This window comes from Bufo gargarizans, chromosome 4 (assembly GCF_014858855.1).
Source record: "Bufo gargarizans isolate SCDJY-AF-19 chromosome 4, ASM1485885v1, whole genome shotgun sequence".
NCBI classification, from domain to species: Eukaryota; Metazoa; Chordata; class Amphibia; order Anura; family Bufonidae; genus Bufo; species Bufo gargarizans.
This window is the reverse complement of record NC_058083.1, coordinates 350,042,311-350,055,027: the sequence shown is the minus strand read 5'-3', so window position 1 is coordinate 350,055,027 and position 12,717 is coordinate 350,042,311. Positions and strand designations below refer to the sequence as shown.

At 42.4% G+C, this 12,717-nt stretch overlaps 1 protein-coding gene across 1 annotated transcript in view; it reads left to right on the top strand.

The window, feature by feature from the left end:
- ARID4B (AT-rich interaction domain 4B) overlaps positions 1–12,717 on the top strand; it is a 387,064-nt gene that overhangs the window by 370,194 nt on the left and 4,153 nt on the right. The window contains exon 23 of the mRNA XM_044290640.1: positions 2,161–2,307. Coding sequence (XP_044146575.1) covers positions 2,161–2,307 — 147 coding nt within the window. The remainder of the gene's footprint in view (positions 1–2,160; positions 2,308–12,717) is intronic.

Sequence of the window (12,717 nt, the reverse complement as noted above, 5' to 3'; positions counted from 1 at the left end):
CGGGTGCCCCCTACAGCCGCATGTGGACTCGATGGCACCGCCACACGCCGCTGCAAACCACAGGTAAAGCCGCAAACCGCAGGTCTGAATTGACCTGCGGTTTGCGGCGATCGCCGACACGGGGGGGGGGGGGTCAAAGTCCTTAAGGGGTTAAAATAGGTGAGTAAATATAAAGTTGCATGCAAGTGGCATAACTAGAGTGTTATGTCCCCCACCCCTCCAATTTATACAAAGAGGCTGGATTTTTTTTTTTTTTTTTTACACTAAGCCCAATGCATGGCTACACTCACCCAGTCCTAAAATTTTCCCCTAAGTGCTACCACACAGCACTAATGCCCACATTGCGACCCCTTCACAATAGTTATGTCCTCCTTGTGCCCCCTCACAGCAGTTTTGTCCACCTTTGTTCCTGTCACAGTAGTTATGCCCACTTTTGTGCCCCCTCTCTGTAGTTATGCCAAGATATGTGCCCCTCACACTAGTTATGCCAGATTGGGTACCCCCTCACAGTAGTTGTGTCCAGATATGTGCCCCCTCACAGTAGTTATGTCCAGATATGTGCCCCCTCAGAGTAGTTATGTCCAGATATGTGCCCCCTCAGAGTAGTTATGCCCAAATATGTGCCCCCTCACAGTAGGTATGCCCAGATATGTGCCCTTCACACTAGTTATGCCAGATTATGTGCCCCCTCACAGTAGTTATGGTCAGATATCTGCCTCCTCACAGTAGTTATGACCAGATATGTGCCCCCTCACAGTGGTTATGCCAGATTATGTGCCCCTAACAGTAGTTATGACCAGATATGTGCCCCCCTCACAGTAGTTATGACCAGATATGTGCCCCCCTCACAGTAGTTATGCCCAGATATGTGCCCCCCTCACAGTAGTTATGCCCAGATATGTGCCCCTCACAGTAGTTATGGCCAGATATGTGCCCCCTCACAGTAGTTATGGCCAGATATGTGCCCCCTCACAGTAGTTATGGCCAGATATTTCCCCCCTCACTGTAGTTATGGCCAGATATTTCCCCCCTCACTGTAGTTATGGCCAGATATTTCCCCCCTCACTGTAGTTATGGCCAGATATTCCCCCCCTCACAGTAGTTCTGCCAGATTATGTGCCGCCCCTGATGCCAGATTGTGTGCTGCACAAGTGGGATGCCCCACTGTGAATAGCATTGTGGGTGATAATGAGCTGTTTAAATTGAATCCTGTACTGTATGGGCAACCAGTGCAATGACTGGCACAGGGTCATTGCATAGTTTGTAAGCTTGGGAAAAAAAAGGCATGCATCCATTAAGTTTAGCCTATTATCCTGCAAATCCAGAGAAAGGCAAAAAAACACCCATGAGGTTGAGGCTAATTTTTCTCATCTCAGGGGAAAATTCCTTTCTGACTCCACTCCGACAATCAGAATAACTCCCTGTATAAAAGACCCTTTTTCAGAAATCTAGTAACTATAATCTGTAATATTATTACACTCCAGAAATACATCCAGGCCCCTCTTGAATTCCTTTATTGTACTCACCATCACATCTCCTCAGGCAGAGAGTTCCATAGTCTCACACACACTTACCGTAAAGAATCCTTTTCTATGTTTGTGTACAAACCTTCTTTCCTCCAGACGCAGAGGATGTCCCCTCATCACAGTCACAGTCCTGGGGATAAATAGATGATGGGAGAGATCTCTGTACTGACCCCTGATATATTTATACATAGTTATTAGATCTCCTCTCAGTCATCTTTTTTATAAACTAAATAGTCCTAATTTTGCTATTTTTTTGTCTGGGTACTGTAGTCCCATTCTGATTTCAGTTTAACTCTGATTTAAAGAGGACCTTCCATTACCTTTTAGGAGGAATGGGCAACTGCAGAGAGGTCTATATGTTGTTTTCGTAAATGCAGAAAAAATGCAAATCATGGGGAAAGTAAGGGGTAAAGGAAAGTGGGAAGATAAATCTTCAAGCAGAGATGTGTATCCCAAGACTTCTATTTGCAGTGGGTGACAAAATAATAAGGTATAATTTGTGAGCTCTGTGTTATATGTCAACTTTGCAAACCTAATCAATGTTTTTCAGTTTGTGATTTACATGCCTTTATCCTTTTTAAACATGTAAAAGAATTAATGTCTTTCTTATGACCATGTAATATTATTTTTATAGCTGACCTGGAAAACATGACATCCATAGAACGCATTTCATTTCTTCAGGAAAAGCTTCAAGAACTTCGGAAACACTATCTGTTATTAAAGTCTGAAGTTGCTTCGATTGATAGAAGAAGAAAGCACTCAAAGAAGAAAGAACGGGAAAGTATGTTTCTCTTTAATATCACCAACTATTATCAGATATGGCCAGAACAGCCCATCAATATCTGATTGGCAGGGGTCTGACACCCTGCACCCCTTGCCAATTAGCTGTTCTGCAGTCACTCCGGCGCTGAAACCTCACAGCAACTTCAATTGTGTAGTGGATAAAGATTGTTACTACACTGCTGCTCCCATTGAAGTGAATGGGCGCAATGCTGAAGCTTCCAGCTCTATCCACTAAACAACAGACTTAGGCCTCATGCACACGGCCGTGTTCCGGGGCCGAGAGCGGTCCGTGGTAACACGGCCTGGATTCCTGTTGAGAGCAGGAGCGCACGGCGTCATTGGTTGCTATGAGGCCATGTGCTTCATGCCGTCGCTGCACTACAGTAATACACTATACGAGTGTATTACTGTAGTGCAGCGGTGGCATGAAGCGCACGGCGTAATAGCAACCAATGACGCCGTGCGCTCCTGCTCTCATCAGGAATCCAGGCCGTGTTACCACGGACCGCTCTCGGCCACGGAACATGGCTGTGTGCATGAGGCCTTAATGTGTGCTTCTGGTGCTGAAGAGGCTCCAGAACAGCTGATCTGCATGGGTGTCAGACCCCTGCCAATCAGATATTAAAGGGCAGTCCATCAATATTAAAAACATGGAAAACCCCTTTAAGATCTCAGTAAATGGTGTCATCTAACCCGTCGGATGCCTGGTTCAATAGCATGTGAAAGGTTAAATAGAGGTGGGGGGCCCTCTCTGCCTTTCTCCTGGCACTTACCCACAATGCAATTGTGTAGAGGCGAAGGGTTGTTTTTGGAAGCCGGAGACTTCTAAAGGCTCCCTGGCCTGCCATGCCTCCTATACTATTACACCCTGTCCCTGTCAGGGTGTAGAATGTAAATTGCTATTTAGAGTGATACAGAAGTTTTGTTGTGAATAGTAGAAGGTTCAAGTTTCCTAAGCGGACTAAAGAAAAAGTAACTTTAAGTGTGACTTTAAGTGGTGATAACTTTAAAATGCTTTTACTCAGGGCTGTTTCACACGAGCGGATGCCGTGCGTGACATCCGCTGCGTGAATGACAGCCAAGACCCGATGCGGACAGCAGAAGCACGGAGCATTAACATGATTGATAATGCTCCGTGCCTCTCTGTGTTCTCTTTACTACGAAATCACAGTGAGATAAAGTTGTCACTGTGATTTCGTAGTAAAGAGGTCACAGAGAGGCACGGAGCATTATCAATCATGTTAATGCTCCGTGCTTCTGCTGTCCGCATCGGGTCTTGGCTGTCATTCACGCAGCGGATGTAATACATAGTAATACCTACAAAAATAGTTATTACTTTACATTCCCCATATGTCTACTTCATGTTAGGATCATTTTGGGAATGACATTTTATTTTTGGGGGACGTTACAAGGCTTAGAAGTTTAGAAGTAAATCTTGAAATTTTTCTGAAATTTTCAAAAACCTAATTTTTTTAAGGACCGGTTCAGGTCTGAAGTCACTTTGTGAGGCTTACATAAAAGAAACCACCCAAAAATGACCCAATTCTAGAAACTACACCCCTCAAGGTATTAGAAACTGATTTTACAAACAATTTCAAAATTTCACTTTTTTGGCAGATTTTTCATTTTAATATTTTTTTTCCAGTTACAAAGCAAGGGTTAACAGCCAAACAAAACTCAATATTTATGGCCCTGATTCTGTAGTTTACAGAAGCACCCCATATGTGGTCGTAAACTGCTGTACGGGCACACGGCAGGGCGCAGAAGGAAAGGAATGCCATACGGTTTTTGGAAGGCAGATTTTGCTGGACTGTTTTGGTTTTTTTTTGCACCATGTCCCATTTGAAGCCCCCCTGATGCACCCCTTGAGTAGAAACTCCCCAAAAAGTGACCTAATTTTAGAAACTACGGGATAGGGTGGAAGTTTTGTTGGTACTAGTTTAGGGTACATATGATTTTTGGTTGCTCTATATTACACTTTTTGTGAGGCAAGGTAACAAGAAATAGCTGTTTTGGCACTGTTCTTTTTTGTTATTTACAACATTCATCTGACAGGTTAGATCATGTGGTATTTTTATAGAGCAGGTTGTCAAGGACGCGGCGATACCTTTTTTATTTATGTAAGTTTTACACAATAATTTCATTTTTTAAACCAAAAAAATCATGTTTTAGTGTCTCCATAGTCTGAGAGCCATAGTTTTTTCAATTTTTGGGTGATTATCTTAGGTAGGGTCTCATTTTTTGCGGATTGAGATGACTGTTTGATTGGCACCATTTTGGGTTGCGTATGACTTTTTGATCGCTTGCTATTACACTTTTTGTGATGTAAGGTGACAAAAAATGGCTTCTTTTACACCGTTTTTATATATTATTTTTTACGGTGTTCACCTGAGGGGTTAGGTCATGTGATATTTTTATAGAGCCGGTTGATACGGACGCGGTGATACCTAATATGTCTACTTTTTTTTTTTTTTTACCTAAGATAAGATATGTAAGTTTTACACAATGATTTCATTTAGTTTTAGTGTCTCCATAGTCTGAGAGCCATAGTTTTTTCAGTCTTTGGGTGATTATCTTGGGTAGGGTATGATTTTTGCGGGATGAGATGACAGTACAATTGGCACCATTTTGGGGTGCGTATGACTTTTTGATCGCTTGCTATTACACTTTTTGTGATGTAAGGTGACAAAAAAAATGGCTTCTTTTACACCATTTTTTTTTTAACAGTGTTCACCTGAGGGGTTAGGTTATATGATAATTTATTTACTTAAGTTTTACACAATAACAGCTTTTTTAAAACAAAAAAAATGATGTTTTAGTGTCTCCATATTCTGAGCTTTAGGTAGGGTCTCATTTTTTGCGGGGTGAGGTGACTGTTAGATTGGTTCTATTTTGGTGCGCAACGCCTTTATGATCGCTTACTGTTGTATTTTTTGTGATGTAAGGTGACAAAAAAAATTGACCTGCGGTTTGCGGCGATCGCCAAAACAGGGGGGGTCGCGGGACCCCCCCTCGCATTTAGCCAAGGTGCCTGCTCAAGCGACGAGCGGCGGTGATCGGAAATACACAGTGCGTACAGGTACGTCCTGTGTCCTTAAGTACCAGGACATCAGGGCGTACCTGTACCTGTAACAGGTTAAACAAAATTTTATATTGCTATTATACAGACCCGCAGAATAACTTGGGCAGCGTGATGGCTCAGTGATTAGCAACCCGACCAAGGACAACATCTGCATGGAGTCTGTATGTTCTCCCTGTGTTTGTGTGGGTTTCCTCCCACATTCCAAAGACCTACTGCTAGGGACTTAGATTGTGAGCTCAATTGGCAACAGCCAGCAATGATAATGTCACGGCCTTTGCTGTGTGCGCCATGACACTTGTTCCATGCTTGCGGTTGTCGGTATGGCATGTGGTGGCAGTGTCTCGGCTTTGGCTGTGTTCGCTGTGACATGGTTGCCACGCATGCTGTTGCCGGCGGCAACGTGGTTGCTGGTGTGGGCATTTCCCCTTTAAGTTGTAGCCTTCCTGGTGTTGTAAGGGTTAACCCCCTGATTAGGTGTGGTCACTAGGTGCTTCTTATACCTGTGGCCTTTGGCCAGGAGTCAGTTGTACTCCAGCCTTGGTGTGTGCTGGAGTTATGCTCCTTGTCTGGATGTTCCATCTTCCTGTGTGAGGGCCACCTAGTGGGACATCGATGTCTCCAGCGATGTCTTCCCATTCTATCCTCCATGTTCCCCTACCTTACCTGTGTGGTTGTTTGGTGTGGGTTTATGTTCAGGGTTTGGTGTCTCGTCTTGTTGTTACATGTCTGGCCAGTTGGTGTTTTATGTCCCGCATGTATGCAAGTCATACCCTGTTTGTTGTGCATCCGGAAGGGGCTCCATGGTTTCCCGGAGGGGTGAACCAGAAGCCAAATCTGTGAGCTGTTGCTGGATCCTGTGTGTCAGTACGTACTGCATCCGCTTGGTGTTTGGATTGCAGTATATTTGTATGGGTTCCAGTTTTCCTTGGTGTGGTGTTCTGTTGTGCTGTCCAGCAGCTGCGGCAAGGAAAGTTACCATGCCTTCCTGGGTTCTTGGTTCAGTGGTTATCCCCGCCACTGGATACTTACCTGCTGTTCCACTTGGTATTTCTCTGCAACTAGGATGGTTGCGACTCCTGTTCATCCGAGTCTTGGAAGAATAGGTTGTCTCTCCCATGTGAGGGATCATCAGGGCGACTCGGGGTCCTAGGTATCCTGGGTATGAGCCATCCTACCATCCAAGTCCACTCTTACGGTGAGGAGTTAGGGTCCATTCACACGTCCGTTTTTTCTTTCCTGATCTGTTCCGTTTTTTCAGGAACAGATCAGGACCAGATCTGGACCCATTCATTTTCAATGGGTCCTGGAAAAAATCGGACAGCACAATGTGTGCTGTCCGTTTCCGTTGTTCCGTTCCGCATGTCCGTTTAAATATAAAACATGTCCTATTCTTGTCCTGAAAAATCGGATCCTGGTACAATACAAAGTCAATGGATCCGCAAAAAAACGGATGACATTCGGATGTCATTCCGTATGTCATCCGTTTTTTGCGGATTCCGTTCCTGGAAACACATAACAAATTTTTTTATTTTTATTTTTCAATTTTTTTTCAAAGAAATCCAAACAACTTTATTTGATTATTGAAATGTATACATGTTCCCGTTTTTTGCGGATCCGCAAAAAACGGATGACATACGGAAACATTTTCAGGAACAACGGATCCGCAAAAAACGGACCGTTTTTCAGGATGAAAAAAAACAGGACGTGTGAATGGACCCTTAGGGTGAAGATTAGGGACTCTTTAGGAGGTGACCTGCTCCCTTATTTCGGTATCCTGGCCTAGCTGCTTCCCCCTTTATATCTCTGACATTGTACAGTGGGGGGTTTCCCCACTCCCCACCGTGACAGATAATGTCTGTAAAACATGGTGGATTATGTCAGCACTATATAAGTGATTAAAATTAATATAATAAACATTTACTGCATTTTTATTATTTTAACCGCTTCACGACTGCCCATTGACTATAAACATCCTTGGGCTAGTCGTTTATTTCTGAATTGACGTTCTGGAACGTTAATTCACAGATGGTAGCTGCACGCTAATCGTTCGATAAGGAAGGGACAGTTCCCAGGTGTATACAGATCAGGAAGTGATATGCGCTTTCTGTCCCGGCTCGGTGGTCATGTCACTGCCGGGGGAGTGCATGAGCTGACGGGTGCTCCACAGACCTTGATGCACCCCTGCACTGAGGCTGTACAGCATTGTATACTGCTGTATAGCCTCTCTGGAGGGTGTATTTCCCCTGTACCTGGGGCTACTATGTCAGCCCCAGTTACAGGAGAAATCAATAGTGAAATAATGAAAGTGAAGTTAAATGACCCAAGAGGTCTTGTATGACTTTATATGGGACGCAAAGTGTAAAATAAAAAAAATAAAAAGTTTTTTTTATAAAAAAAAAGGTTTCACGTGTAAAAAATAAATAAATTACCCAATTAAGTAATAAAAAAATAAAATTGAAAATAAATAAAATAGACATATCTGGTATTGCTGCGTCCTTGATAGCCAGCTCTATAAATATATGACATGATCCACCCTGTCCGATACACAGCATAAAAAAATAAATATATAAAAACTGTGGAAAAAAATGCAATTTTTGTCACCTTACATCACAAAAAGTGCAGCACCAAGTGATCAAAAAGGCATATGTCCCACAACATGGTACTAATAAAACAGTCACCTCATCCCGCAAAAAATGAGCCCCTACATAAGAAAATCGCTCAAAAAATAAAAAAAATAAAGCTCTCAGAACATGGGGACATTAAAACACAATTTTTTTTGTTTCAAAAATTCTATTATTGTGTTAAAGTGAAATAAATAAAAAAAAGTATACATATTAGGTATCGCTGCGTCCGTAACAACCAGCTCTATAAAAATATCAAATGACCTAACCCCTCAGGTGAACGCTGTAAAAATAAGTTAATAAAAACTGTGCTAAACCTTCTAGTGTCCTAAGAAAATAAAATGACATTACCAAAATGATGCCAACATAAAGTAGACATATGGGGAATGTTAATTAATGAATATTTTGAGGCATCACTATCTGTCTTAAAAGCAGAGAGATTCAAATTTAGAAAACAGTGAATTTTTTCAAATTTTCGTAAACTTTTGGATTTTTTGTATAAATAAAGGTAAAACATATTGAATTATGTCAACTGCAAGCTATAGAAAAAAGTGTATTGGGTATGCGTCCTAATGCACAATTGAACAAATATAAATGGAGGTAGGACGCTAAAACAAAATAATAAATGTTTATTAGTTTATTTTGTTAGAATAAGGGGTCAATGCTGAATCACTGCAGCCGCAGCATCAAATCTACATACAATAGTGGGTCTCACCTAAGCCGACCGCACAGGTGGCACATAGCCACTGTGGATCCCACACTAAAACCCACCAACACTAAGGGGGCTAAGATACCACAGGTATAGGATGTTGAACCTGGGTACCTATTACTAACAAGGTAAATGCCTGGTACAGAACCAGGTATATTACCTAACAGTGAATGTCAGCGCGCAGACACTCACTGCACTAATATAGTACAGGTGCAGGATAAGGTACAGGCAAACACAAATCGCTCCACTAGGTATGTCTGGAGCTGTGATAGCCCTCCCCTGTCCTAGATAGTATAAGCTCAAGATTGCCTGTACCTTATCCTGCACCTGTACTATATTAGTGCAGTGAATGTCTGCGCGCTGAATTTTTTTTATTTATTTTTTAGAGCTTTAAAAACTTTTTTTAATACTTTTTACATTCAGTTTTAGTCCTCCCCAGGGTACTTCTGTATGCAATCCTTTAATCGCTTCTCCCATAGACTGCAATGATTTACCATTGCAGTTTATGGGAGAATCAGTCTACTCCTATCATGCACTGCCACAGGCCGGGCTTGATAGGAACTTCACTAATGGCAGCATTCAGAAGGCCAGAGCAACTGAACAGTTCCCTCAATCTCAGCACAGGGGAGCTGTTCGGGCCCTGGGAGCTCAGTGCCCCTCGATAATAAACGCTCAGATGCCGTGGTCACAATTGACCATAGCATCTGAGGGATTAAACTTCTGCATGTGTTTGCTGTGTAAAACAGCTTGCACCCGGAGACTGTGGCACCCATCCAGCTTCTAAGCAGGCACCATCTTTAGTAACCAAACATTATGCCCTATAATGCAAATGGATTAAATATCCAAATCATAAATTTGGTGCAAACTTAAAAACGTTCTAGTAATCCTATCTCAAAGGGGTTGTCTCACCCTAGACATTGGTGACCTATAGTTAGGATGTGCCATCGGTGACAGCTAATTGCGGGTTCCACCTCTGTTACCTGCTCCTATCTCCATGACGGGACCCCCCAAAGTGAAATGAGGGCTTCTGTGCATGCAGCCACCCTCTCTTCATTTCTATGGGAGTTCCAAAAATAAATTAACTAGCCTGATGGGAACGTTAAAAATGAAAATAATAAATCTTTATTGGTGAGGAATATTTAAAAATATAGGGAATAACCCCACTAATATGGCTGAATACATATAGACTACCATACACATGTCAATGGATGGAGCAATGTGCAGATACAGTTGTGTCATCGCTAGCGCTCCCTTTTTTCGCATATCGTTACTACTGAAGCTCGAGTTCTCATCCTTCAAACAAACACTGTACCTGCAATACACAACAAAGCCTGTAGATGGCAGTGCTAACCTAAACTAGGTAATTACAATCCTCCGCTCTCACACTCCTTCATCCAGCATACCGCTGCTTCCCCAGGCTGTCAATCCAAGTCACCTCCTCCTCCTAACCCTTCTATCCACAGCAAAGACAAAGACTTATATACTACCGGCACATACTGCACCGCAGTGTCCGGCTCCACGTCTCACTCTGCCGATTCGGCTGTGTGCAGAGCAGTAGTTATGATTGCGATATTATGTCCCAGCTGTATATTCAGATTGTTACACCAGGGTGTGTGTGTGTGTGGGGGGGGGGGGGGGGGTAACAATCTGAAATAATTTGGGCAGCACATGCAATGTTTATCCCGCTCCATTCCCAGTGACTGACTGGCTATCAATGGCAAGAAAATACAGAAGGTTTCCTTTCAGCCTGAAAGGGGTTAAATAAATTAATATTGAATAAAAATAGGTATGCACTCCTCCTTCTGGTTTTGCATATAGAGCTATAGATATATTGTACATTTATAAATAAAAAATACTGATCGGTCCAGAATCGTATAGCGCCTAGAGTGGCGTGCTGAAGAGTATGTCCCACAGGTAAGAGTGGTGCTTATACCAACTTTTGTGATGGCCTAAAATGTGCACCAAATGTTAAACAAAAACAGGTGAATCCTTTAAACAAGTGATGGGAGGAAATTGATATTCCAAAAATGTGCAAAAAGAGTGTTCCTAGTTGCCACACATTGCACAGAGGAATAGCGATATATTGTATCTATTTCTTGCTCTGCTGTTAATTCGTCGATGAAAATGCATATATAGAGAATTGTTGCAGATAATGAATAGTGAGGTCTGTTGCTACTCACGTTTGTAGGTTCAGTGTCAGACTACAGAGCTGAAAATGGAGATCTGGATGTGACTGGAGTATAAACGCGGGTTTAATGTTTTTATGCTATTTTTCTTTACCGAAGGTTCCTTTATAGTACCAGACTATAGAACTGAAAATGCAGTTTTGCAACGGAATAGAGTATTAGGGCAAGTTTACAGTTTTTAGGCTTTTTTCTTTACACAAGTTTCCCTCATTGTGTCAACCTACAGTATATAACTGGAAAAGCAGCTTTGGCAGTGACTGGAGTATAAGAGCAGATTTTTATCCTTTTTAAATGAACTACATTCAGTGTAACTGCACATTGCCAGGCACAATTTTTGATTTTCTTATCTTAAAAATATCCTTTTAATCCAGAAAATGTACAAAGCTTGATTGCATGAATTTAAAGTATATTTCTTATTCTTTGCTGTAAATTGAAGGAGGTCCTGCGTGGGCCAGCCGTACACTCATGCACACACATGTACAGTACACACACATACACTCACCTAAAGAATTATTAGGAACACCTGTTGTATTTCTCATTTATGCGATTATCTAGTCAACCAATCACATGGCAGTTGCTTCAATGCATGTAGGGTTGTGGTCCTGGTCAAGACAATCTCCTGAACTCCAAACTGAATGTCAGAATGGGAAAGAAAGGTGATTTAAGCAATTTTGAGCGTGGCATGGTTGTTGGTGCCAGACGGGCCAGTCTGAGTATTTCACAATCTGCTCAGTTACTGGGATTTTCACGCACAACCATTTCTAGGGTTTACAAAGAATGGTGTGAAAAGGGAAAAACATCCAGTATGCGGCAGTCCTGTGGGCGCAAATGCCTTGTTGATGCTAGCGGTCAGAGGAGAATGGGCCGACTGATTCAAGCTGATAGAAGAGCAACGTTGACTGAAATAACCACTCGTTACAACCGAAGTATGCAGCAAAGCATTTGTGAAGCCACAACACGCACAACCTTGAGGCGGATGGGCTACAACCGCAGAAGACCCCACCGGGTACCACTCATCTCCACTACAAATAGGAAAAAGAGGCTACAATTTGCACGACCTCACCAAAACTGGACTGTTGAAGACTGGAAAAATGTTGCCTGGTCTGATGAGTCTCGATTTTCTGTTGAGACATTCAAATGGTAGAGTCCGAATTTGGCGTAAACAGAATGAGAACATGTATCCATCATGCCTTGTTACCACTGTGCAGGCTGGTGGTGGTGGTGTAATGGTGTGGGGGATGTTTTCTGGGCACACTTTAGGCCCCTTAGTGCCAATTGGCCATCGTTTAAATGCCACGGGCTACCTGAGCATTGTTTCTGACCATGTCCATCCCTTCATGACCACCATCCTCTGATGGCTACTTCCAGCAGGATAATGCACCATGTCTTAAAGCTCGAATCATTTCAAATTGGTTTCTTGAACATGACAATGAGTTCACTGTACTAAAATGGCCCCCACAATCACCAGATCTCAACCCAATAGAGCATCTTTGGGATGTGGTGGAATGGGAGCTTCGTGCCCTTCATGTGCATCCCTCAAGTCTCCATGAAATGCAAGATGCTATCCTATCAATATGGGCCAACATTTCTAAAGAATGCTATCAGCACCTTGTTGAATTAAGGCAGTTCTGAAGGCAAAAGGGGGTCCAACACCGTATTAGTATGGTGTTCCTAATAATTCTTTAGGTGAGTGTATATACACACACACAAAATGAGAATATATATGTTCGAGGGCACTATACTATCTGGTGTTGAGTATACAGATGCATTTATTTGTAAAAATTAAAATATTTTTATTTAAAAATAAATA